Source organism: Oncorhynchus mykiss, unplaced genomic scaffold, assembly GCF_013265735.2.
Source record: "Oncorhynchus mykiss isolate Arlee unplaced genomic scaffold, USDA_OmykA_1.1 un_scaffold_130, whole genome shotgun sequence".
NCBI classification, from domain to species: Eukaryota; Metazoa; Chordata; class Actinopteri; order Salmoniformes; family Salmonidae; genus Oncorhynchus; species Oncorhynchus mykiss.
In genome coordinates this window covers 932,760-959,853 of record NW_023493663.1, presented here as the reverse complement: position 1 = coordinate 959,853, position 27,094 = coordinate 932,760, and the positions used below count along the sequence as shown (strand labels likewise).

The following is a 27,094-nucleotide window of genomic DNA, read 5'->3' as shown; positions in this document are numbered from 1 at the left end:
TGAATATATGAGGGTCCCGTTATGAACCCCTGGGGGGGGGGGTCTTTATCATGTTGAATATATGAGGGTCCCGTTATGAACCCCTGGGGGGGGGGTCTTTATCATGTTGAATATATGAGGGTCCCGTTATGAACCCCTGGGGGGGTCTTTATCATGTTGAATATATGAGGGTGTGAGCCACTGGGGGACTCCACATAATGTTTGTTTGTTAATCTGTGTGTGTGTGTGTGTGTGTGTGTGTGTGTGTGTGTGTGTGTGTGTGTGTGTGTGTGTTTCAGGTGATCCCAGTGTATGAGCAGGGTAGCCAGTTCCAGCCGTCAGCGATAGAGATGCTGGATGGCCAGACCTCTCCTCCTCAACTCCTCACGGAAGCAGACCTCATATCACTGATGGAGAAACACGGCATCGGTACACACACACACACACACACACACACACACACAGCTGAATATCCAGATGACTATCAGGTTAACTGCAGTGTGTTAGTGGTTAACTGCAGTGTGTTAGTGCTTAACTGCAGTGTGTTAGTGGTTAACTGCAGTGTGTTAGTGGTTAACTGCAGTGTGTTTGTGGTTAACTGCAGTGTGTTTGTTAGTGGTTAACTGCAGTGTGTTAGTGTTTAACTGCAGTGTGTTAGTGGTTAACTGCAGTGTGTTAGTGGTTAACTGCAGTGTGTTAGTGGTTAACTGCAGTGTGTTTGTGGTTAACTGCAGTGTGTTTTGTTAGTGGTTAACTGCAGTGTGTTAGTGGTTAACTGCAGTGTGTTAGTGGTTAACTGCAGTGTGTTAGTGGTTAACTGCAGTGTGTTAGTGGTTAACTGCAGTGTGTTAGTGGTTAACTGCAGTGTGTTTGTGGTTAACTGCAGTGTGTTTTGTTAGTGGTTAACTGCAGTGTGTTAGTGTTTAACTGCAGTGTGTTAGTGGTTAACTGCAGTGTGTTTGTTAGTGGTTAACTGCAGTGTGTTTTGTTAGTGGTTAACTGCAGTGTGTTAGTGGTTAACTGCAGTGTGTTAGTGGTTAACTGCAGTGAAGTGTGTTAGTGGTTAACTGCAGTGTGTTTTGTTAGTGGTTAACTGCAGTGTGTTTGTTAGTGGTTAACTGCAGTGTGTTAGTGATTAACTGCAGTGTGTTAGTGGTTAACTGCAGTGTGTTAGTGGTTAACTGCAGTGTGTTTGTTAGTGGTTAACTGCAGTGTGTTAGTGGTTAACTGCAGTGTGTTAGTGGTTAACTGCAGTGTGTTAGTGGTTAACTGCAGTGTGTTAGTGGTTAACTGCAGTGTGTTTGTTAGTGGTTAACTGCAGTGTGTTAGTGGTTAACTGAAGTGTGTTTGTTAGTGGTTAACTGCAGTATGTTAGTGGTTAACTGCAGTGTGTTAGTGGTTAACTGCAGTGTGTTTGTTAGTGGTTAACTGCAGTGTGTTTGTTAGTGGTTAACTGCAGTGTGTTTGTTAGTGGTTAACTGCAGTGTGTTAGTGGTTAACTGCAGTGTGTTAGTGGTTAACTGCAGTGTGTTAGTGGTTAACTGCAGTGTGTTAGTGGTTAACTGCAGTGTGTTTGTTAGTGGTTAACTGCAGTGTGTTTGTGGTTAACTGCAGTGTGTTTGTTAGTGGTTAACTGCAGTGTGTTTGTGGTTAACTGCAGTGTGTTTTGTTAGTGGTTAACTGCAGTGTGTTAGTGGTTAACTGCAGTGTGTTAGTGGTTAACTGCAGTGTGTTAGTGGTTAACTGCAGTGTGTTTGTTAGTGGTTAACTGCAGTGTGTTTGTTAGTGGTTAACTGCAGTGTGTTTGTTAGTGGTTAACTGCAGTGTGTTTGTTAGTGGTTAACTGCAGTGTGTTAGTGGTTAACTGCAGTGTGTTAGTGGTTAACTGCAGTGTGTTTGTTAGTGGTTAACTGCAGTGTGTTTGTTAGTGGTTAACTGCAGTGTGTTTGTTAGTGGTTAACTGCAGTGTGTTTGTTAGTGGTTAACTGCAGTGTGTTAGTGGTTAACTGAAGTGTGTTTGTTAGTGGTTAACTGCAGTATGTTAGTGGTTAACTGCAGTGTGTTTGTTAGTGGTTAACTGCAGTGTGTTTGTTAGTGGTTAACTGCAGTGTGTTTGTTAGTGGTTAACTGCAGTGTGTTAGTGGTTAACTGAAGTGTGTTTGTTAGTGGTTAACTGCAGTATGTTAGTGGTTAACTGCGGTGTGTTAGTGGTTAACTGCAGTATGTTAGTGGTTAACTGCAGTGTGTTAGTGGTTAACTGCAGTGTGTTAGTGGTTAACTGCAGTGTGTTTTGTTAGTGGTTAACTGCAGTGTGTTTGTTAGTGGTTAACTGCAGTGTGTTTTGTTAGTGGTTAACTGCAGTGTGTTAGTGGTTAACTGCAGTGTGTTAGTGGTTAACTGCAGTGTGTTTTGTTAGTGGTTAACTGCAGTGTGTTTTGTTAGTGGTTAACTGCAGTGTGTTAGTGGTTAACTGCAGTGTGTTAGTGGTTAACTGCAGTGTGTTAGTGGTTTACTGCAGTGTGTTAGTGGTTAACTGCAGTGTGTTTGTTAGTGGTTAACTGCAGTGTGTTAGTGGTTAACTGCAGTGTGTTTGTTAGTGGTTAACTGCAGTGTGTTTGTTAGTGGTTAACTGCAGTGTGTTAGTGGTTAACTGCAGTGTGTTAGTGGTTAACTGCAGTGTGTTTGTTAGTGGTTAACTGCAGTATGTTAGTGGTTAACTGCAGTGTGTTTTGTTAGTGGTTAACTGCAGTGTGTTAGTGGTTAACTGCAGTGTGTTAGTGGTTAACTGCAGTGTGTGTGTTAGTGGTTAACTGCAGTGTGTTTGTTAGTGGTTAACTGCAGTGTGTTTGTTAGTGGTTAACTGCAGTGTGTTTGTTAGTGGTTAACTGCAGTGTGTTTGTTAGTGGTTAACTGCAGTGTGTTAGTGGTTAACTGCAGTGTGTTAGTGGTTAACTGCAGTGTGTTAGTGGTTAACTGCAGTGTGTTAGTGGTTAACTGCAGTGTGTTAGTGGTTAACTGCAGTGTGTTTTGTTAGTGGTTAACTGTAGTGTGTTAGTGGTTAACTGCAGTGTGTTAGTGGTTAACTGCAGTGTGTTTGTTAGTGGTTAACTGCAGTGTGTTTGTTAGTGGTTAACTGCAGTGTGTGTGTTAGTGGTTAACTGCAGTGTGTTAGTGGTTAACTGCAGTGTGTTAGTGGTTAACTGCAGTGTGTTTGTTAGTGGTTAACTGCAGTGTGTTTGTTAGTGGTTAACTGCAGTGTGTGTGTTAGTGGTTAACTGCAGTGTGTTAGTGGTTAACTGCAGTGTGTTAGTGGTTAACTGCAGTGTGTTAGTGGTTAACTGCAGTGTGTTAGTGGTTAACTGCAGTGTGTTTGTTAGTGGTTAACTGCAGTGTGTTTTGTTAGTGGTTAACTGCAGTGTGTTTTGTGAGTGGTTAACTGCAGTGTGTTTGTTAGTGGTTAACTGCAGTGTGTTTTGTTAGTGGTTAACTGCAGTGTGTTTGTTAGTGGTTAACTGCAGTGTGTTTGTTAGTGGTTAACTGCAGTATGTTAGTGGTTAACTGCAGTGTGTTAGTGTTTAACTGCAGTGTGTTAGTGGTTAACTGCAGTGTGTTTTGTTAGTGGTTAACTGCAGTGTGTTAGTGGTTAACTGCAGTGTGTTAGTGGTTAACTGCAGTGTGTTAGTGGTTAACTGCAGTGTGTTAGTGGTTAACTGCAGTGCGTTTGTGGTTAACTGCAGTGAAGTGTGTTAGTGGTTAACTGCAGTGTGTTTTGTTAGTGGTTAACTGCAGTGTGTTTGTTAGTGGTTAACTGCAGTGTGTTAGTGATTAACTGCAGTGTGTTAGTGGTTAACTGCAGTGTGTTTTGTGAGTGGTTAACTGCAGTGTGTTAGTGGTTAACTGCAGTGTGTTTGTGGTTAACTGCAGTGTGTTTTGTTAGTGGTTAACTGCAGTGTGTTAGTGGTTAACTGCAGTGTGTTTGTGGTTAACTGCAGTGTGTTTTGTTAGTGGTTAACTGCAGTGTGTTAGTGGTTAACTGCAGTGTGTTTGTTAGTGGTTAACTGCAGTGTGTTTGTTAGTGGTTAACTGCAGTGTGTTTGTTAGTGGTTAACTGCAGTGTGTTAGTGGTTAACTGCAGTGTGTTAGTGGTTAACTGCAGTGTGTTTGTTAGTGGTTAACTGCAGTGTGTTTGTTAGTGGTTAACTGCAGTGTGTTTGTTAGTGGTTAACTGCAGTGTGTTTGTTAGTGGTTAACTGCAGTGTGTTAGTGGTTAACTGCAGTGTGTTTGTTAGTGGTTAACTGCAGTATGTTAGTGGTTAACTGCAGTGTGTTTGTTAGTGGTTAACTGCAGTGTGTTTGTTAGTGGTTAACTGCAGTGTGTTTGTTAGTGGTTAACTGCAGTGTGTTTGTTAGTGGTTAACTGCAGTGTGTTAGTGGTTAACTGCAGTGTGTTAGTGGTTAACTGCAGTGTGTTTTGTGAGTGGTTAACTGCAGTGTGTTTTGTTAGTGGTTAACTGCAGTGTGTTAGTGGTTAACTGCAGTGTGTTTGTTAGTGGTTAACTGCAGTATGTTAGTGGTTAACTGCAGTGTGTTTTGTTAGTGGTTAACTGCAGTGTGTTAGTGGTTAACTGCAGTGTGTTAGTGGTTAACTGCAGTGTGTTTGTTAGTGGTTAACTGCAGTGTGTTTGTTAGTGGTTAACTGCAGTGTGTTTGTTAGTGGTTAACTGCGGTGTGTTAGTGGTTAACTGCAGTGTGTTTGTTAGCGGTTAACTGCAGTGTGATAGTGGTTAACTGCAGTGTGTTAGTGGTTAACTGCAGTGTGTTAGTGGTTAACTGCAGTGTGTTAGTGGTTAACTGCAGTGTGTTAGTGGTTAACTGCAGTGTGTTTTGTTAGTGGTTAACTGTAGTGTGTTAGTGGTTAACTGTAGTGTGTTAGTGGTTAACTGCAGTGTGTTAGTGGTTAACTGCAGTGTGTTAGTGGTTAACTGCAGTGTGTTTGTTAGTGGTTAACTGCAGTGTGTTTGTTAGTGGTTAACTGCAGTGTGTGTGTTAGTGGTTAACTGCAGTGTGTTAGTGGTTAACTGCAGTGTGTTTGTTAGTGGTTAACTGCAGTGTGTTAGTGGTTAACTGCAGTGTGTTAGTGTTTAACTGCAGTGTGTTAGTGGTTAACTGCAGTGTGTTTGTTAGTGGTTAACTGCAGTGTGTTTGTTAGTGGTTAACTGCAGTATGTTAGTGGTTAACTGCAGTGTGTTAGTGTTTAACTGCAGTGTGTTAGTGGTTAACTGCAGTGTGTTTGTTAGTGGTTAACTGCTGTGTGTTAGTGGTTAACTGCTGTGTGTTTGTTAGTGGTTAACTGCTGTGTGTTAGTGGTTAACTGCAGTGTGTTTGTTAGTGGTTAACTGCAGTGTGTTTGTTAGTGGTTAACTGCAGTGTGTTTGTTAGTGGTTAACTGCAGTGTGTTAGTTAGTGGTTAACTGCAGTGTGTTAGTGGTTAACTGCAGTGTGTTAGTGGTTAACTGCAGTGTGTTGTGTTAGTGGTTAACTGCAGTGTGTTTTGTTAGTGGTTAACTGCAGTGTGTTTGTGGTTAACTGCAGTGTGTTTGTGGTTAACTGCAGTGTGTTAGTGGTTAACTGCAGTGTGTTTGTTAGTGGTTAACTGCTGTGTGTTTGTTAGTGGTTAACTGCAGTGTGTTTGTTCGTGGTTAACTGCAGTGTGTTAGTGGTTAACTGCAGTGTGTTAGTGGTTAACTGCAGTATGTTAGTGGTTAACTGCAATGTGTTTGTTAGTGGTTAACTGCAGTGTGTTAGTGGTTAACTGCAGTGTGTTTGTTAGTGGTTAACTGCAGTGTGTTTTAACAGGTACGGATGCCACCCACGCAGATCACATTGAGACCATAAAGAGCCGTATGTACGTGGGACTAACAGCTGATCAGAGGTTTCTACCAGGAGAACTGGGGATGGGACTGGTGGAGGGTAGGTACTGGGGGGAAAGGGGGTATAGGGTAGGTACAGGGGACTGGTGGAGGGTATGTCCGGGGACTGGTGGGGGGTAGGTACGGGGGACTGGTGGAGGGTAGGTACGGGGGGAAAGGGGTGGGTGTGGAGGGTAGGTACGAGGGGATGGGACTGGTGGAGGGTAGGTACGAGGGGATGGGACTGGTGGAGGGTAGATAGTGGGGGAAGGGACTGGTGGAGGGTAGGTACGGGGGGAAGGGACTGTTGGAGGGTAGGTACGGGGTTGATGGGGGGTGGAGGGTAGGTACGGGGGGAAAGCGGTGGGTGTGGAGAGTAGGTACGGGGGAAGGGACTGGTGGAGGGTAGATAGTGGGGGAAAGGACTGGTTGAGGGTAGATAGTGGGGAAATGGACTGTTGGAGGGTAGGTACAGGGGGAAGGGACTGTTGGAGGGTAGGTACGGGGTTGAAGGGGGGTGGAGGGTAGGTACGAGGGGATGGGACTGGTGGAGGGTAGGTACGAGGGGATGGGACTGGTGGAGGGTAGATAGTGGGGGAAGGGACTGGTGGAGGGTAGGTACGGGGGGAAGGGACTGTTGGAGGGTAGGTACGGGGTTGATGGGGGGTGGAGGGTAGGTACGGGGGGAAAGCGGTGGGTGTGGAGAGTAGGTACGGGGGAAGGGACTGGTGGAGGGTAGATAGTGGGGGAAAGGACTGGTTGAGGGTAGATAGTGGGGAAAGGGACTGTTGGAGGGTAGGTACAGGGGGAAGGGACTGTTGGAGGGTAGGTACGGGGTTGAAGGGGGGTGGAGGGTAGGTACGGGGGGGAAGGGACTGTTGGAGAGTAGGTACGGGGGAAGGGACTGGTGGAGTGTAGATAGTGGGGGAAAGGACTGGTTGAGGGTAGATAGTGGGGGAAGGGACTGGTGGAGGGTAGGTACGGGGGGAAGGGACTGTTGGAGGGTAGGTACGGGGTTGATGGGGGGTGGAGGGTAGGTACGGGGGGGAAGGGACTGTTGGAGAGTAGGTACGGGGGAAGGGACTGGTGGAGGGTAGATAGTGGGGGAAAGGACTGGTTGAGGGTAGATAGTGGGGGAAGGGACCGGTGGAGGGTAGGTACGGGGTTGATGGGGGGTGGAGGGTAGGTACGGGGGGGAAGGGACTGGTGGAGGGTAGGTACAGTGCGGAAGGGGGGTAGAGGGTAGGTACGGGGGAAGGGACTGGTGGAGGGTAGGTACGGGGGAGAAGGGACTGGTGGAGGGTAGGTACGGGGGGAAGGGACTGGTGGAGGGTAGGTACGGGGGGAAGGGACTGGTGGAGGGTAGGTACGGGGGGAAGGGACTGGTGGAGGGTAGGTACAGGGGAAGGGACTGGTGGAGGGTAGGTACAGGGGGAAGGGACTGGTGGAGGGTAGGTACGGGGTTGATGGGGGGTGGAGGGTAGGTATGGGGGGAAGGGACTCATGGAGGGTAGGTACGGGGGGAAGGGACTGGTGGAGGGTAGGGACAGTGCGGAAGGGGGGTAGAGGGTAGGTACGGGGGGAAGGGACTGGTGGAGGGTAGGTACGGGGGACTGGTGGAGGGTAGGTACGGGGGGATGGGGGGGTAGAGGATAGGTACGGGGGGGAAGGGACTGGTGGAGGGTAGGTACGGGGGGATGGGGGGGTGGAGGGTAGGTACGGGGGGGAAGGGACTGTTGGAGAGTAGGTACGGGGGAAGGGACTGGTGGAGGGTAGATAGTGGGGGAAAGGACTGGTTGAGGGTAGATAGTGGGGGAAGGGACTGGTGGAGGGTAGGTACGGGGTTGATGGGGGGTGGAGGGTAGGTACGGGGGGGAAGGGACTGGTGGAGGGTAGGTACAGTGCGGAAGGGGGGTAGAGGGTAGGTACGGGGGAAGGGACTGGTGGAGGGTAGGTACGGGGGAGAAGGGACTGGTGGAGGGTAGGTACGGGGGAGAAGGGACTGGTGGAGGGTAGGTATGGTGGGAAGGGACTGGTGGAGGGTAGGTACCAGGGGGATGGGGGGTGGAGGGTAGGTACAGGGGGAAGGGACAGGTGGAGGGTAGGTACAGGGGGAAGGGACTGGTGGAGGGTAGGTACGGGGGGAAGGGACTGGTGGAGGGTAGGTACGGGGGAAGGGACTGGTGGAGGATAGGTACAGGGGGAAGGGACTGGTGGAGGGTAGGTACGGGGTTGATGGGGGGTGGAGGGTAGGTACGGGGGGAAGGGACTGGTGGAGGGTAGGTACGAGGGACTGGTGGAGGGTAGGTACGGGGTTGATGGGGGGGTGGAGGGTAGGTACGGGGGGGAAGGGACTGATGGAGGGTAGGTACAGTGCGGAAGGGGGGTAGAGGGTAGGTACGGAGGGAAGGGACTGGTGGAGGGTAGGTACGGGGGACTGGTGGAGGGTGGGGGGGGGGGGGGGGGCTGGTGGAGGGTAGGTACGAGGGGGAAGGGACTGGTAGAGGGTAGGTACGGGGGACTGGTGGAGGAGGGTAGGTATGTACTGGGGGGAAGGGACTGGTGGAGTGTAGGGAAGGGGGATTGGTGGAGGGTAGGTATGGGGGGAAGGGACTGGTGGAGGGTAGGGAAGGGGGACTGGTGGAGGGTAGGTACGAATGACTCCCTACTGTAAGTGTCTTTGGATTAGAGAGTCTACTAAATGACTCACTACTATAGTGTCTCTGGATGAGAGAGTCTGCTAAATGACTCCCTACTGTAAGTGTCTCTGGATCAGAGAGTCTGCTAAATGACTCACTACTGTAGTGTCTCTGGATCAGAGAGTCTGCTAAATGACTCCCTACTGTAGTGGCTCTGGATCAGAGAGTCTGCTAAATGACTCACTACTGTAGTGTCTCTGGGTCAGAGAGTCTGCTAAATGACTCCCTACTGTAGTGGCTCTGGATCAGAGAGTCTGCTAAATGACTCACTACTGTAGTGTCTCTGGATCAGAGAGTCTGCTAAATGACTCACTACTGTAGTGCCTCTGGATCAGAGAGTCTGCTAAATGACTCACTACTGTAGTGCCTCTGGATCAGAGAGTCTGCTAAATGACTCACTACTGTAGTGTCTCTGGATCAGAGAGTCTGCTAAATGACTCACTACTGTAGTGCATCTGGATAAGAGAGTCTGCTAAATGACGCCCTACTGTAAGTGGCTCTGGATCAGAGAGTCTGCTAAATGACTCACTACTGTAGTGGCTTTGGATCAGAGAGTCTGCTAAATGACTCACTACTGTAGTGCCTCTGGATAAGAGAGTCTGCTAAATGACGCCCTACTGTAAGTGGCTCTGGATCAGAGAGTCTGCTAAATGACTCACTGCTGTAGTGGCTTTGGATAAGAGAGTCTGCTAAATGACTCCCTACTGTAAGTGTCTCTGGATCAGAGAGTCTGCTAAATGACTCCCTACTGTAGTGTCTCTGGATCAGAGAGTCTGCTAAATGACTCACTGCTGTAGTGGCTTTGGATAAGAGAGTCTGCTAAATGACTCCGATGTGAATGTGTGTCTGTAGGTTATAACTCCATGGGGTATGAGATGTCTAAGCCACACCTGCGGGCGGAGCTGGAGGCGGACCTGAAGCTGGTATCGGAGGGGAGGAAGGACAAACAGAGCGTGTTGAGACACCACATTCAAAAATACAAGACGGTCTTCGTAGAGTCTGTTAAGAAAGCCAAGAGGTGAAACACACACACACACACACACACACGCATACAGTGTATATACACACACACACACAGTGTATACATACAGACACACAGCAGTTGTAATGTGTTGTTTCTTGTCGTCTCTCAGGTTGGACGAGGCTCTGTCTATCTATCTGGGCGCTGCCCAGGAGTTCAGCGAATCAGAGCAGCAGGATATGGAAATGCCCCTCCCAGTCAGGAAATGTCCTCAGTGTGGGCGGGACATGGTGCTGCGGAGGAGGAAGGAGGGGAACGGGTGAGACGGGGGACACAGATTAGACGAGGACACTAGGGGAAGGGATGAGACGGGGGAGATTGGGGAAGGGTGGAGACTGGGGGGAGGGATGAGACTGGGGGACGGAGGAGATTGGGGAAGGGTGGAGACTGGGGGAGACAAATTTTATGAAGGAAGGTTGGTTCTGTTGGGAAGGAAGGTTGGTTCTGTTGGGACGGAAGGTTGGTTCTGTTGGGACGGAAGGTTGGTTCTGTTGGGACGGAAGGTTGGTTCTGTTGGGAAGGAAGGTTGGTTCTGTTGTGAAGGAAAGTTGGTTCTGTTGTGACGGAAGGTTGGTTCTGTTGGGACGGAAGGTTGGTTCTGTTGGGAAGGAAGGTTGGTTCTGTTGGGAAGGAAGGTTGGTTCTGTTGGGAAGGAAGGTTGGTTCTGTTGGGAAGGAAGGTTGGTTCTGTTGGGAAGGAAGGTTGGTTCTGCTGGGAAGGAAGGTTGGTTCTGTTGGGAAGGAAGGTTGGTTCTGTTGTGAAGGAAGGTAGGTTTTGTTGTTGTGAAGGACGGTTGGTTCTGTTGGGAAGGAAGGTTGGTTCTGTTGTGAAGGAAGGTTGGTTCTGTTGTGAAGGAAGGTTTGTTTTGTTGTTGTGAAGGAAGGTTGGTTCTGTTGTTGTGAAGGAAGGTTGGTTCTGTTGTGAAGAAAGGTTGGTTCTGTTGTGAAGGTTTGTTTTGTTGTTGTGAAGGAAGGACTGTTTTGTTGTTGTGAAGGAAGGAAGGAAGGTTATTTTTGTTGTGAAGGAAGGTTAGTTTTGTTGTGAAGGAAGGTTGGTTCTGTTGTGAAGGAAAGTTTGTTTTGAAGGAAGGATTGTTCGTTCTGTTGTTATGAAGGAAGGTCTGTTTTGTTGTTGTGAAGGAAGGAAGGTTTGTTTTGTTGTTGTGAAAGGTTTGTTTGGTTGTTGTGAAAGAAGGTTTGTTTGGTTGTTGTGAAGGAAGGAAGGTTCGTTTTGTTGTCGTGAAGGAAGGTTTGTTTTGTTGTTGTGAAGGAAGGAAGGTTAGTTTTGTTGTTGTGAAGGAAGGAAGGTTAGTTTTGTTGTTGTGAAGGAAGTACGGTTCGTTTTGTTGTTGTGAAGGAAGGTTCGTTCTGTTTTGCGGAAGGAAGGTTTGTTCTGTTGTTGTGAAGGAAGGAAGGTTTGTTTTGTTGTTGTGGAGGAAGTACGGTTAGTTCTGTTGTTGTGAAGGAAGGACGGTTCGTTTTGTTGTTGTGAAGGAAGGAAGGAAGGTTTGTTTTGTTGTTGTGAAGGAAGGAAGGAAGGAAGGTTGGTTCTGTTGTTGTGAAGGAAGGTTGGTTCTGTTGTGAAGGAAGGTTGGTTCTGTTGTGAAGGAAGGTTTGTTTTGTTGTTGTGAAGGAAGGTTGGTTCTGTTGTTGTGAAGGAAGGTTGGTTCTGTTGTGAAGAAAGATTGGTTCTGTTGTGAAGGTTTGTTTTGTTGTTGTGAAGGAAGGACTGTTTTGTTGTTGTGAAGGAAGGAAGGTTAGTTTTGTTGTGAAGGAAGGTTAGTTTTGTTGTGAAGGAAGGTTGGTTCTGTTGTGAAGGAAAGTTTGTTTTGTTGTTTTGAAGGAAGGATTGTTCGTTCTGTTGTTATGAAGGAAGGTCTGTTTTGTTGTTATGAAGGAAGGTCTGTTTTGTTGTTGTGAAGGAAGGAAGGTTTGTTTTGTTGTTGTGAAAGAAGGTTTGTTTGGTTGTTGTGAAAGAAGGTTTGTTTGGTTGTTGTGAAGGAAGGAAGGTCCGTTTTGTTGTTGTGAAGGAAGGTTTGTTTTGTTGTTGTGAAGGAAGGTTTGTTTTGTTGTTGTGAAGGAAGGAAGGAAGGTTCATTTTGTTGTTGTGAAGGAAGGACAGTTCGTTTTGTTGTTGTGAAGGAAGGAAGGTTAGTTTTGTTGTTGTGGAGGAAGTACGGTTCGTTTTGTTGTTGTGAAGGAAGGTTCGTTCTGTTGTTGTGAAGGAAGGACGGTTCGTTTTGTTGTTGTGAAGGAAGGAAGGAAGGTTCGTTTTGTTGTTGTGAAGGAAGGAAGGAAGGTTGGTTCTGTTGTTGTGAAGGAAAGTTTGTTTTGTTTTTTTGAAGGAAGGATTGTTCGTTCTGTTGTTATGAAGGAAGGTCTGTTTTGTTGTTATGAAGGAAGGTCTGTTTTGTTGTTGTGAAGGAAGGAAGGAAGGTTTGTTTTGTTGTTGTGAAAGAAGGTTTGTTTGGTTGTTGTGAAGGAAGGTTTGTTTTGTTGTTATGAAGGAAGGTCTGTTTTGTTGTTATGAAGGAAGGTCTGTTTTGTTGTTGTGAAGGAAGGAAGGAAGGTTTGTTTTGTTGTTATGAAGGAAGGTCTGTTTTGTTGTTATGAAGGAAGGTTTGTTTTGTTGTTGTGAAAGAAGGTTTGTTTGGTTGTTGTGAAAGAAGGTTTGTTTTGTTGTTGTGGAGGAAGGAAGGTTTGTTTTGTTGTTGTGGAGGAAGTACGGTTCGTTTTGTTGTTGTGAAGGAAGGTTCGTTCTGTTTTGGGGAAGGAAGATTCGTTCTGTTGTTCTTCCTCAACAACTTTTTCTCTGAACTTTTCCAAACGGACATTTTGACCACTTTCACAACATTTTACCCAACGTCTTGGAGGGTATACACTCGTAGTCTGCTTCTCTGCTATTCAATATCTTCCAATCCTCTCTCTCTAACAGGAAGTACCTGGCCTGCGTTGGTTACCCAGAATGCAAGTGTTCCGTGTGGTTTCCGGACACGGTGTTAGAGGTCAACAGAGACGAGTCTGTCTGTCCCACCTGTCAGCCTCGCCCCGTTCACATGTAGGTATCGGTCTGTCTGTCTGTTATACCTGTCTGTCATACCTGTCTGTCTGTTATACCTGTCTGTCTGTCCCACCTGTCAGCCTCGCCCCGTTCACATGTAGGTATCGGTCTGTCTGTCTGTTATACCTGTCTGTCTGTCTGTCTGTCTGTCATACCTGTCTGTCTGTCTGTCTGTCTGTTATACCTGTCTGTCTGTCTGTCTGTTATACCTGTCTGTCTGTCTGCCTGCTTGTCTGCCTGCCCGCCCTGATGGTAGTGGAGACAGTGATATAAACCAGCCACATCAAAGAGTCCTGATGGAGACATCAGTACAGATATCTTGGTATTGTCCTTGATAGCAAACTGAGTTTTGAAGCCAATCTGAGGAATCTCTCCAGTTTCAGAGTGGACGAGGCCCTGATGACCGTCTGTTACAGATGGTTAATTTAGTCCATTCTAACGTTCAGGGCCTTCTGTTACAGATGGTTCATTTAATCCATTCTAACATTCAGGGCCGTCTGTTACATATGGTTCATTTAACCCATTCTAACATTCAGGGCCGTCTGTTACAGATGGTTCATTTAACCCATTCTAACATTCAGGGCCGTCTGTTACAGATGGTTCATTTATCCCATTCTAACATTCAGGGCCGTCTGTTACAGATGGTTAATTTAATCCATTCTAACATTCAGGGCTGTCTGTTACAGATGGTTCATTTAATCCATTCTAACATTCAGGGCCGTCTATTACAGATGGTTAATTTAGTCCATTCTAACATTCAGGGCCGTCTGTTACAGATGGTTCATTTAATCCATTCTAACATTCAGGGCCGTCTGTTACAGATGGTTCATTTAATCCATTCTAACATTCAGGGCCGTCTGTTACAGATGGTTCATTTAACCCATTCTAACATTCAGGGCCGTCTGTTACAGATGGTTCATTTAATCCATCTGCTGGCGCTACGGAGGCGTTTGTTTCCGTCATGTAAAAACTGTCCCACTGCCATTCTCCAGTGCTAATGCCAGATTCAGCAAATGACCTGTCTAACATCAAGTCGCTTGAGCTGAGGGGGGAGGGGTGGTCATTGTTGAGGGGGGAGGGGTGGTCATTGTTGAGGGGGAGGGGTGGTAATATTTGAGATGGGATGGGTGGTCATATTTGAGGGGGGATGGGTGGTCATATTTGAGGGGGGATGGGTGGTCATATTTGAGGGGGGATGGGTGGTCATATTTGAGGGGGGAGGGGTGGTCATATTTGAGGGGGGATGGGTGGTCATAGCTGAGCTGAGGGGGAGGGGTGGTCATATTTGAGGGGGGATGGGTGGTAATATTTGAGATGGGATGGGTGGTCATAGCTGAGCTGAGGGGGGAGGGGTGGTCATATTTGAGGTGGGATGGGTTGTAATATTTGAGGGGGGAGGGGTGGTCATATTTGAGGGGGGATGGGTTGTAATATTTGAGGGGGGATGGGTGGTAATATTTGAGGGGGGAGGGGTGGTCATAGCTGAGCTGAGGGGGGAGGGGTGGTCATATTTGAGGTGGGATGGGTTGTAATATTTGAGGGGGGAGGGGTGGTCATATTTGAGGGGGGATGGGTTGTAATATTTGAGGGGGGATGGGTGGTAATATTTGAGGGGGGATGGGTGGTAATATTTGAGGGGGGATGGGTGGTAATATTTGAGGGGGGATGGGTGGTCATATTTGAGGGGGGATGGGTTGTAATATTTGAGATGGGATGGGTGGTAATATTTGAGGGGGGATGGGTTGTAATATTTGAGGGGAGATGGGTGGTAATATTTGAGGGGGGATGGGTTGTAATATTTGAGGGGGGATGGGTGGTAATATTTGAGGGGGGATGGGTGGTAATATTTGAGGGGGGATGGGTTGTAATATTTGAGGGGGGATGGGTGGTAATATTTGAGGGGGGATGGGTGGTCATATTTGAGGGGGGATGGGTTGTAATATTTGAGGGGGGATGGGTGATAATATTTGAGGGGGGGTGGGTTGTAATATTTGAGGGGGGATGGGTGGTAATATTTGAGATGGAATGGGTGACAGACTACTGTCTCCTCTGATATTTAATAACCTATCAATGGACTGGGACAGACTACTGTCTCCTCTGATATTTAATAACCTATCGATGGACTGGGACAGACTACTGTCTCCTCTGATATTTAATAACCTATCAATGGACTGGGACAGACTACTGTCTCCTCTGATATTTAATAACCTATCAATGGACTGGGACAGACTACTGTCTCCTCTGATATTTAATAACCTATTGATGGACTGGGACAGACTACTGTCTCCTCTGATATTTAATAAACTATCGATCCCCAATGGACTGGGACAGACTACTGTCTCCTCTGATATGTAATAACCTATCAATGGACTGGGACAGACTACTGTCTCCTCTGATATTTAATAACCTATCAATGGACTGGGACAGACTACTGTCTCCTCTGATATTTAATAACCTATCAATGGACTGGGACAGACTACTGTCTCCTCTGATATTTAATAACCTATTGATGGACTGGGACAGACTACTGTCTCCTCTGATATTTAATAACCTATCAATGGACTGGGACAGACTACTGTATCCTCTGATATTTAATAACCTATCAATGGACTGGGACAGACTACTGTCTCCTCTGATATTTAATAACCTATCAATGGACTGGGACAGACTACTGTCTCCTCTGATATTTAATAACCTATTGATGGACTGGGACAGACTACTGTCTCCTCTGATATTTAATAACCTATCAATGGACTGGGACAGACTACTGTCTCCTCTGATATTTAATAACCTATCAATGGACTGGGACAGACTACTGTCTCCTCTGATATTTAATAACCTATCAATGGACTGGGACAGACTACTGTCTCCTCTGATATTTAATAACCTATTGATGGACTGGGACAGACTACTGTCTCCTCTGATATTTAATAACCTATCGATGGACTGGGACAGACTACTGTCTCCTCTGATATTTAATAACCTATCAATGGACTGGGACAGACTACTGTCTCCTCTGATATTTAATAAACTATCGATCCCCAATGGACTGGGACAGACTACTGTCTCCTCTGATATGTAATAACCTATCAATGGACTGGGACAGACTACTGTCTCCTCTGATATTTAATAACCTATCAATGGACTGGGACAGACTACTGTCTCCTCTGATATTTAATAACCTATCAATGGACTGGGACAGACTACTGTCTCCTCTGATATTTAATAACCTATTGATGGACTGGGACAGACTACTGTCTCCTCTGATATTTAATAACCTATCAATGGACTGGGACAGACTACTGTCTCCTCTGATATTTAATAACCTATCAATGGACTGGGACAGACTACTGTATCCTCTGATATTTAATAACCTATCAATGGACTGGGACAGACTACTGTCTCCTCTGATATTTAATAACCTATTGATGGACTGGGACAGACTACTGTCTCCTCTGATATTTAATAACCTATCAATGGACTGGGACAGACTACTGTCTCCTCTGATATTTAATAACCTATCAATGGACTGGGACAGACTACTGTCTCCTCTGATATTTAATAACCTATCAATGGACTGGGACAGACTACTGTCTCCTCTGATATTTAATAACCTATTGATGGACTGGGACAGACTACTGTCTCCTCTGATATTTAATAACCTATCGATGGACTGGGACAGACTACTGTCTCCTCTGATATTTAATAACCTATCAATGGACTGGGACAGACTACTGTCTCCTCTGATATTTAATAACCTATCAATGGACTGGGACAGACTACTGTATCCTCTGATATTTAATAACCTATCAATGGACTGGGACAGACTACTGTCTCCTCTGATATTTAATAACCTATCAATGGACTGGGACAGACTACTGTCTCCTCTGATATGTAATAACCTATCAATGGACTGGGACAGACTACTGTCTCCTCTGATATTTAATAACCTATTGATGGACTGGGACAGACTACTGTCTCCTCTGATATTTAATAACCTATCAATGGACTGGGACAGACTACTGTCTCCTCTGATATTTAATAACCTATCGATGGACTGGGACAGACTACTGTCTCCTCTGATATTTAAAAACCTATCAATGGACTGGGACAGACTACTGTCTCCTCTGATATTTAATAAACTATCAATCCCCAATGGACTGGGACAGACTACTGTCTCCTCTGATATTTAATAATCTATTGATGGACTGGGACAGACTACTGTCTCCTCTGATATTTAATAACCTATCAATGGACTGGGACAGACTACTGTCTCCTCTGATATTTAATAACCTATCGATGGACTGGGACAGACTACTGTCTCCTCTGATATTTAATAACCTATCGATGGACTGGGACAGACTACTGTCTCCTCTGATATTTAATAACCTATCAATGGACTGGGACAGACTACTGTATCCTCTGATATTTAATAACCTATCAATGGACTGGGACAGACTACTGTATCCTCTGATATTTAATAACCTATCAATGGACTGGGACAGACTACTGTCTCCTCTGATATTTAATAACCTATCAATGGACTGGGACAGACTACTGTCTCCTCTGATATTTAATAACCTATTGATGGACTGGGACAGACTACTGTCTCCTCTGATATTTAATAACCTATCGATGGACTGGGACAGACTACTGTCTCCTCTGATATTTAATAACCTATCAATGGACTGGGACAGACTACTGTCTCCTCTGATATTTAATAACCTATCAATGGACTGGGACAGACTACTGTCTCCTCTGATATGTAATAACCTATCAATGGACTGGGACAGACTACTGTCTCCTCTGATATTTAATAACCTATTGATGGACTGGGACAGACTACTGTCTCCTCTGATATTTAATAACCTATCAATGGACTGGGACAGACTACTGTCTCCTCTGATATTTAATAACCTATCGATGGACTGGGACAGACTACTGTCTCCTCTGATATTTAAAAACCTATCAATGGACTGGGACAGACTACTGTCTCCTCTGATATTTAATAAACTATCAATCCCCAATGGACTGGGACAGACTACTGTCTCCTCTGATATTTAATAACCTATTGATGGACTGGGACAGACTACTGTCTCCTCTGATATTTAATAACCTATCAATGGACTGGGACAGACTACTGTCTCCTCTGATATTTAATAACCTATCGATGGACTGGGACAGACTACTGTCTCCTCTGATATTTAATAACCTATCGATGGACTGGGACAGACTACTGTCTCCTCTGATATTTAATAACCTATCAATGGACTGGGACAGACTACTGTATCCTCTGATATTTAATAACCTATCAATGGACTGGGACAGACTACTGTCTCCTCTGATATTTAATAACCTATCAATGGACTGGGACAGACTACTGTCTCCTCTGATATTTAATAACCTATCAATGGACTGGGACAGACTACTGTCTCCTCTGATATTTAATAACCTATCAATGGACTGGGACAGACTACTGTCTCCTCTGATATTTAATAAACTATCAATCCCCAATGGACTGGGACAGACTACTGTCTCCTCTGATATTTAATAACCTATCAATGGACTGGGACAGACTACTGTCTCCTCTGATATTTAATAACCTATCAACGGACTGGGACAGACTACTGTCTCCTCTGATATTTAATAACCTATCAATGGACTGGGACAGACTACTGTCTCCTCTGATATTTAATAACCTATCAATGGACTGGGACAGACTACTGTCTCCTCTGATATTTAATAAACTATCGATCCCCAATGGACTGGGACAGACTACTGTCTCCTCTGATATTTAATAACCTATCAATGGACTGGGACAGACTACTGTATCCTCTGATATTTAATAACCTATCAATGGACTGGGACAGACTACTGTCTCCTCTGATATTTAATAACCTATCAATGGACTGGGACAGACTACTGTCTCCTCTGATATTTAATAACCTATTGATGGACTGGGACAGACTACTGTCTCCTCTGATATTTAATAAACTATCAATCCCCAATGGACTGGGACAGACTACTGTCTCCTCTGATATTTAATAACCTATCAATGGACTGGGACAGACTACTGTCTCCTCTGATATTTAATAACCTATCAACGGACTGGGACAGACTACTGTCTCCTCTGATATTTAATAACCTATCAATGGACTGGGACAGACTACTGTCTCCTCTGATATTTAATAAACTATCGATCCCCAATGGACTGGGACAGACTACTGTCTCCTCTGATATTTAATAACCTATCAATGGACTGGGACAGACTACTGTCTCCTCTGATATTTAATAACCTATCAATGGACTGGGACAGACTACTGTCTCCTCTGATATTTAATAACCTATCAATGGACTGGGACAGACTACTGTATCCTCTGATATTTAATAACCTATCAATGGACTGGGACAGACTACTGTCTCCTCTGATATTTAATAAACTATCAATGGACTGGGACAGACTACTGTCTCCTCTGATATTTAATAACCTATCAATGGACTGGGACAGACTACTGTCTCCTCTGATATTTAATAAACTATCGATCCCCAATGGACTGGGACAGACTACTGTCTCCTCTGATATTTAATAACCTATCAATGGACTGGGACAGACTACTGTCTCCTCTGATATTTAATAACCTATCGATGGACTGCCCCCTGGGTGTAATAAAGACTACTCTACATGACTCCTCCTGTCTCTTCCTCTGCAGGTTAAAGTTGAAGTTCCGACGAGGCAGCCTCCCTCCCATGATGCCGCTGGAGTTTGTGGGCTGCATCGGAGGGTGTGACGAGACACTGAGGGAGGTGCTCAACCTCAAATACCTCAGAATGGGTGGAGGGGGGGTGGCGGGAGGAGTAGGAGGAGCTGTAGGAGGAAGAGGGGGAGCTGGGGGAGGAAGAGGAGTAGGAGCAGCTGGGGGAGGAAGAGGAGCAGCTGGGGGAGGAAGAGGAGGAGGAAGGGGAGACACTGCAACCAATCAGCCTAGACCTCGCCCAGCCCCCAGACCGGACCCCCTGTCTCCCCAAGCCCCCAACCCCCCCTCCTCGTCCTGGCCCCCCCACCCTCGCCCTGACCCCCAGGCCCCACCCCCTGACCCCAGAGGTGGTGACGCCACAGTGTGTAACTGTGGGTCGGAGGCGGTCCTCCTCACCGTGAGGAAAGACGGTCCTAACCAGGGCAGACAGTTCTATAAGTGTTCCTCTGGAGGCTGTAACTTCTTCCTGTGGACCGACCAGCCCGACACTAACGTTTACCTTCCAGGCCCCCAGGGGGCGCCACCCAGCAGGCCACAGCAGCCCCCCAGGAGCTCCGTGGGGGAGGTGGTTTGTAACTGCAGTGAGCCAGCGGTTCAGAGGACAGTGCAGAAGGAAGGACATAATAAAGGAAGAGTGTTCCATACCTGTGAGAAGCCCAGAGATCAACAGTGTGGATTCTTCCTCTGGGCTGACGAGAACATCCCACCACCAGGTAACAAAACACACGCTGTAACACACACACTGTAACATACACACACACACACACACACTCTGTAACACACACACTGTAACACACACACACACACACACACTGTAACACACACACACACACACACTGTAACACACACACACACACACACACACTGTAACACACACACACGCTGTAATACACACACACACACACACACACTGTAACACACACACACTGTAACACACACACACACTGTAACACACACACACGCTGTAACACACACACACTGTAACACACACACACTGTAACACACACACACACACACTATAACACACACACACTATCACACACACTGTAACACACACACACACACTGTAACACACACACACACTGTAACACACACAAACTGTAACACACACACACTATAACACACACACACACACACACACACACACACACACACTGTAACACACACACACTGTAACACACACACTGTAACACACACACACTGTAACACACACACACACACACTGTAACACACACACACTCTGTAACACACACACTATAACACACACACACACTGTAACACACACACACTATAACACACACACGCTGTAACACACACACACACTGTAACACACACACACACTATAACACACACACACACACACACTATAACACACACACACTATAACACACACACACTGTAACACACACACACACTATAACACACACACACTGTAACACACACACACTGTAACACACGCACACACTGTAACACACACGCACTGTAACACACACACCCACTGTAACACACACATGCAGACACATACACCCACCCCCCATTGCTTACCTCTGTCTGTGTCTCTACCAGGTTCAGGTTCTGGAGGGGGAGACTGGGGGAAGAGGGGGAGGGAGACTGGGGGAGGAGGAGCCCCCCCCACCACCAAACCCCCCGCTACCAGGAAGCCCCGTACCTGTGGCATCTGTCACATGCCTGGACACACACGTGTCACCTGTCCTCAGCGCTGACCTTTAACCCCTGATCCCACTGCTGCCATGGAGATGCTCTGACCCCCGTGTGACCTTGTCCCTGACCTCTGAACTCTGATGTGACCAGGAAGCTCAGCGGTGGATGTTGTTGATATAAACACAGAACTAGAATCAGTTTACCTTCAACTCGCCCCTTAACCCTAAACATCAGGAGGGGATCCCAAACGGACCAGAGGTCAGCTTCTAGAGGTGTTAAACCAGGGTTCATTTGGGCCAGGAGTGGAGTGGGACCGGGTTCAGTCTGCCTGTCTCTCACCTCTGACAGAGAAACTGCATTTATATGACATGGAGAATAGATCAATATTTTACAGAGAAATAAAATAATGGATTTGAATGGTAATTTGTCCCCAATATGTAACACTGGCGTAAAGAATAGAATTGTAAATCCAAGTACCAGCTGGGAGGAGCCAGACGGGAGAAAGGTGAGATTAATACTGGTATTTTTGGATGTTTATATGAAATCACTGTTCCCAGCAATTTGGTGTCCTGTATTCTGTCTGACGAGTGCCTCTAAAATATCTCCCTTGTGTTGATGAATATTTACTAAGTTACAGTAGGAAGGACCTGTGTAAAAACTAATTAAATGGAATGGAAATGGGTGTTTTTATTGATTAGATCATAGCAGAGAGGAATAGGTGAAACTAGAATATCTTTGATCGTGACCACGTCATTACTGATTGATTGACTTCAGCGCGTTAGTCAAGTTTCTATGGTTGAACCGGGCGCACCTCCCCCGGAGGGCTGTTCCGTTCCCAGGCCGCCAGGGTGTTTCCGGTCCCAGCAGCTGTTCTGTCAAATGTTTCTCATTTTAGCTAACCCTTTTCCTTAACTTAATTTTCCTAAACCTGCTGCGAAAAGTCAAATATTACGTTCATTTGACAAAAGCAGGATCCTTCACCAGGGTTTCCACTAATTACCACACCCACAAAGTCAAGTTACCACTGCCACATAGTTGGCTATAATCGCAAAAATTAATGAAAACAAAAATATGCCTTAATTTAATAATCTTAGGCGTAAGATTCCCAGTGTGAGTAAGGTTTAAAATCCAATTTTAAGAAGATAAAGGAGCTGTTTCTGACTTTGTGGCTGTGGTAACCAGTGTCTCCGCTCCGCCTGATAAACCAAACACCAACAGAGACTCGGCAGCGACGGACGGACGGTTTCCCGAAGCACAAATGGCTGCCACCGGAGTCCTTCCTTTTATCCGGGGGGTAGACCTATCTGGAAACGACTTCAAAGTAAGACAACAATAACAATAAACACGGTTATATTTTACCTTTCCGGACCATTATTCGTGACAGGTAAACGACAGGCAGTTAGTTAGCAGCCTGGTAGCTAACGACGTGCTAACCAAAACAGGAACACTACCAGGGCGTTAGCCAGCTGTGTGACTGTAGCTAACTAGCTGTGTGACTGTAGCTAACTAGCTGTGGGACTAGCTAACTAGCTGTGGGACTGGTCAGACTGTAGCTAACTAGCTGTGTGACTGTAGCTAACTAGCTGTGGGACTAGCTAACTAGCTGTGGGATTGTAGCTAACTAGCTGTGGGATTGTAGCTAACTAGCTGTGGGACTGTAGCTAACTAGCTGTGGGACTGTAGCTAACTAGCTGTGGGACTGTAGCTAACTAGCTGTGGGACTGTAGCTAACTAGCTTTGGGACTGTAGCTAACTAGCTGTGGGACTGTAGCTAACTAGCTGTGGGACTGTAGCTAACTAGCTTTGGGACTGTAGCTAACTAGCTTTGGGACTGTAGCTAACTAGCTGTGTGACTGGTCGGACTGTAGCTAACTAGCTGTGGGACTGGTCGGACTGTAGCTAACTAGCTGTGGGACTGGTCGGACTGTAGCTAACTAGTTGTGGGACTGGTGGGACTGTAGCTAACTAGCTGTGTGACTGGTCGGACTGTAGCTAACTAGCTGTGGGACTGGTGGGACTGTAGCTAACTAGCTGTGGGACTGGTCGGACTGTAGCTAACTAGCTGTGGGACTGGTCGGACTGTAGCTAACTAGTTGTGGGACTGGTCGGACTGTAGCTAACTAGCTGTGGGACTGGTCGGACTGTAGCTAACTAGCTGTGGGACTGGTCGGACTGTAGCTAACTAGCTGTGGGACTGGTCGGACTGTAGCTAACTAGCTGTGGGACTGGTCGGACTGTAGCTAACTAGCTGTGGGACTGGTCGGACTGTAGCTAACTAGCTGTGTGAAGCAGATACTGCTTATTATTTATGTATCTGTCCCGGTAGATGTTTAAGTTAACATGGTCAGGCAACACAGCTGAGAAGTATTTCTGCTTGTCTAGTTTAGGTTCCCCCCCCCCCACCTCCCATGTGTCACCCAGGGGGAAGATGACATCACCAGGCTCTGAGCATGTGTTGTGATGTCATACTATTCAAACGTCCTCACTCATGTTATTCTTGGCTTCTCTTTCTACAAACAACACTTCATGATTTTCTGCTGATAATCGGGGCGGCAGATAGCCTAGAGCTGTCCAGAGCGTTGGCCCAGTAACCGAAAGGTCACTGGTTTAAATCCCCGGAGCCGACGAGGTTAAAAACAGTTATGTCGACATGCCCTTGAGCAAGGCACTTAACCCTAATTGTCAAGTTACTGTGGATAAAGAGCGTCTCCTCAATGACAAAATAATACTGTGATGTAGTTGGGTCTCTTTAAGTTGCCAGACTTAGTGCTTCTGCTGACTCTTTAGGGTTTAGTCTGTCCCAGATCTGTGCTGTTGTTAACCTGACATAGACCTAGTGTTGAGTCCCAGTCTGTTGTTAACCTGACGTAGACCTAGTGTTGAGTCCCAGTCTGTCTGGCCTGTTGTTAACCTGGCATAGACCTAGTGTTGAGTCCCAGTCTGTTGTTAACCTGACATAGACCTAGTGTTGAGTCCCAGTCTGTTGTTAACCTGACGTAGACCTAGTGTTGAGTCCCAGTCTGTTGTTAACCTGACATAGACCTAGTGTTGAGTCCCAGTCTGTTGTTAACCTGACATAGACCTAGTGTTGAGTCCCAGTCTGTTGTTAACCTGACGTAGACCTAGTGTTGAGTCCCAGTCTGTTGTTAACCTGATGTAGACCTAGTGTTGAGTCCCAGTCTGTCTGGCCTGTTGTTAACCTGACATAGTCCTAGTGTTGAGTACCAGTCTGTCTGGCCTGTTGTTAACCTGACATAGACCTAGTGTTGAGTCCCAGTCTGTTGTTAACCTGATATAGACCTAGTGTTGAGTCCCTGTCTGTCTGGCCTGTTGTTAACCTGACGTAGACCTAGTGTTGAGTCCCAGCCTGTTGTTAACCTGACGTAGACCTAGTGTTGAGTCCCAGTCTGTCTGGCCTGTTGGTAACCTGATGTAGACCTAGTGTTGAGTCCCATTCTGTTGTTAACCTGACATAGACCTAGTGTTGAGTCCCAGTCTGTTAACCTGACATAGACCTAGTGTTGAGTCCCAGTCTGTTGTTAACCTGACATAGACCTAGTGTTGAGTCCCAGTCTGTTGTTAACCTGACATAGACCTAGTGTTGAGTCCCAGTCTGTTGTTAACCTGACATAGACCTAGTGTTGAGTCCCAGTCTGTCTGGCCTGTTGTTAACCTGACGTAGACCTAGTGTTGAGTCCCTGTCTGTTGTTAACCTGACATAGCCCTAGTGTTGAGTCCCAGTCTGTCTGGCCTGTTGTTAACCTGACATAGTCCTAGTGTTGAGTACCAGTCTGTCTGGCCTGTTGTTAACCTGACATAGACCTAGTGTTGAGTCCCAGTCTGTCTGGCCTGTTGTTAACCTGACGTAGACCTAGTGTTGAGTCCCAGCCTGTTGTTAACCTGACATAGACCTAATGTTGAGTCCCAGTCAGTCTGGCCTGTTGGTAACCTGATGTAGACCTAGTGTTGAGTCCCAGTCTGTTGTTAACCTGACATAGACCTAGTGTTGAGTCCCACCCAGTCTGTTGTTAACCTGACATAGACCTAGTGTTGAGTCCCAGCCTGTTGTTAACCTGACATAGACCTAGTGTTGAGTCCCAGTCTGTTGTTAACCTGATATAGACCTAGTGTTGAGTCCCAGTCTGTCTGGCCTGTTGTTAACCTGACGTAGACCTAGTGTTGAGTCCCAGTCTGTCTGGCCTGTTGGTAACCTGATGTAGACCTAGTGTTGAGTCCCATTCTGTTGTTAACCTGACATAGACCTAGTGTTGAGTCCCAGTCTGTTAACCTGACATAGACCTAGTGTTGAGTCCCAGTCTGTTGTTAACCTGACATAGACCTAGTGTTGAGTCCCAGTCTGTTGTTAACCTGACATAGACCTAGTGTTGAGTCCCAGTCTGTTGTTAACCTGAGATAGACCTAGTGTTGAGTCCCAGTCTGTTGTTAACCTGACGTAGACCTAGTGTTGAGTACCAGTCTGTCTGGCCTGTTGTTAACCTGACATAGACCTAGTGTTGACAATGACAGCAGTGGGGTTAGCAAGAGCCCAAGCACAGCTGGGACAGGCTAGCACTGTAGTGGGTTGGCCCCTAACCCTGTCTGTGTTTCTCGCTCTTCCTCTCTCTTCCTCTTCCCCTCTCTCACTCTCTCTTCCTCTCTCTTCCTCTTCCCCTCTCTCGCTCTCTTCCTCTTCCCCTCTCTCGCTCTCTTCCCCTCGCTTCCTTTTCCCCTCTTCCTCTCTCGCTCTCTTCCTCTCTCTCTCGATTCAATTCAAGGGGCTTTATTGGCATGGGAAACATGTTAACATTGCCAAAGAAAGTGAGGTAGATAATATACAAAAGTGAAATCAACAGTCTCTCTCTTCCTCCCCCCCGCCCCCCAGGGAGGTTACTTCCCTGAGCATGTGAAGTCTATGAGCAGTCTGAGATGGCTGAAACTCAACAGGACAGGCCTGTGTTATCTGCCAGAGGAGGTGGCTGCACTGCAGAAACTGGTGAGTACAGACTGTGGTGTCGACCCCATTTAGTCCACTGGTCCATAGGCTGTTGGTCCACTGACCATTTGTTAGTTGAGCAGTTACTAAATATTTTTTATGGCATGTGTTGATTGTTGCCTGTCTCAGGGGACTAATCCATTGCTGAGGCTGCCAGCAGTACATTTACTGTTAATTACCATTTATCTTCTGTTTGTTTTGTTACCAACATTTCTCGTCTATAATGTTTGTTTTGTTACCAACATTTCTCTTCTATAATGTTTGTTTTGTTACCAACATTTCTCTTCTATAATGTTTGTTTTGTTACCAACATTTCTCTTCTATAATGTTTGTTTTGTTACCAACATTTCTTGTCTATAATGTTTGTTTTGTTACCAACATTTCTTGTCTATAATGTTTGTTTTGTTACCAACATTTCTTGTCTATAATGTTTGTTTTGTTACCAACATTTCTTGTCTATAATGTTTGTTTTGTTACCAACATTTCTCTTCTATAATGTTTGTTTTGTTACCAACATTTCTCTTCTATAATGTTTGTTTTGTTACCAACATTTCTTGTCTATAATGTTTGTTTTGTTACCAACATTTCTCTTCTATAATGTTTGTTTTGTTACCAACATTTCTCGTCTATAATGTTTGTTTTGTTACCAACATTTCTCGTCTATAATGTTTGTTTTGTTACCAACATTTCTCTTCTATAATGTTTGTTTTGTTACCAACATTTCTCTTCTATAATGTTTGTTTTGTTACCAACATTTCTCGTCTATAATGTTTGTTTTGTTACCAACATTTCTCGTCTATAATGTTTGTTTTGTTACCAACATTTCTCGTCTATAATGTTTGTTTTGTTACCAACATTTCTCGTCTATAATGTTTGTTTTGTTACCAACATTTCTCGTCTATAATGTTTGTTTTGTTACCAACATTTCTCGTCTATAATGTTTGTTTTGTTACCAACATTTCTCTTCTATAATGTTTGTTTTGTTACCAACATTTCTCTTCTATAATGTTTGTTTT

At 45.8% G+C, this 27,094-nt stretch overlaps 2 protein-coding genes across 3 annotated transcripts in view; both read left to right on the top strand.

Moving 5' to 3' along the window:
* Positions 1–21,757, top strand: part of LOC110512919 (DNA topoisomerase 3-alpha) — a 46,106-nt gene extending 24,349 nt beyond the window's left edge. The window contains exons 13-20 of one of the 2 annotated variants that reach the window (XR_005041769.1): positions 279–408; positions 5,836–5,949; positions 9,440–9,605; positions 9,721–9,867; positions 12,543–12,665; positions 19,379–20,136; positions 20,990–21,376; positions 21,409–21,757. Coding sequence is in view for 1 of the 2 variants with exons in the window: in XM_036972286.1 (XP_036828181.1) it covers positions 279–408; positions 5,836–5,949; positions 9,440–9,605; positions 9,721–9,867; positions 12,543–12,665; positions 19,379–20,136; positions 20,990–21,147 (1,596 nt within the window). In the remaining variant the exon portion in view is untranslated. Of the gene's footprint in view, positions 1–278; positions 409–5,835; positions 5,950–9,439; positions 9,606–9,720; positions 9,868–12,542; positions 12,666–19,378; positions 20,137–20,989 lie in introns of both variants that reach the window. The other variant, XM_036972286.1, reaches the window with a different exon arrangement.
* A 147-nt stretch (positions 21,758–21,904) lies between these two features.
* LOC110513976 (protein flightless-1 homolog) overlaps positions 21,905–27,094 on the top strand; it is a 59,788-nt gene continuing 54,598 nt past the window's right edge. The window contains exons 1-2 of the mRNA XM_036972285.1: positions 21,905–22,406; positions 25,968–26,078. Of these exons, the coding sequence (XP_036828180.1) occupies positions 22,344–22,406; positions 25,968–26,078 (174 nt within the window). The 5' untranslated portion in view covers positions 21,905–22,343. The remainder of the gene's footprint in view (positions 22,407–25,967; positions 26,079–27,094) is intronic.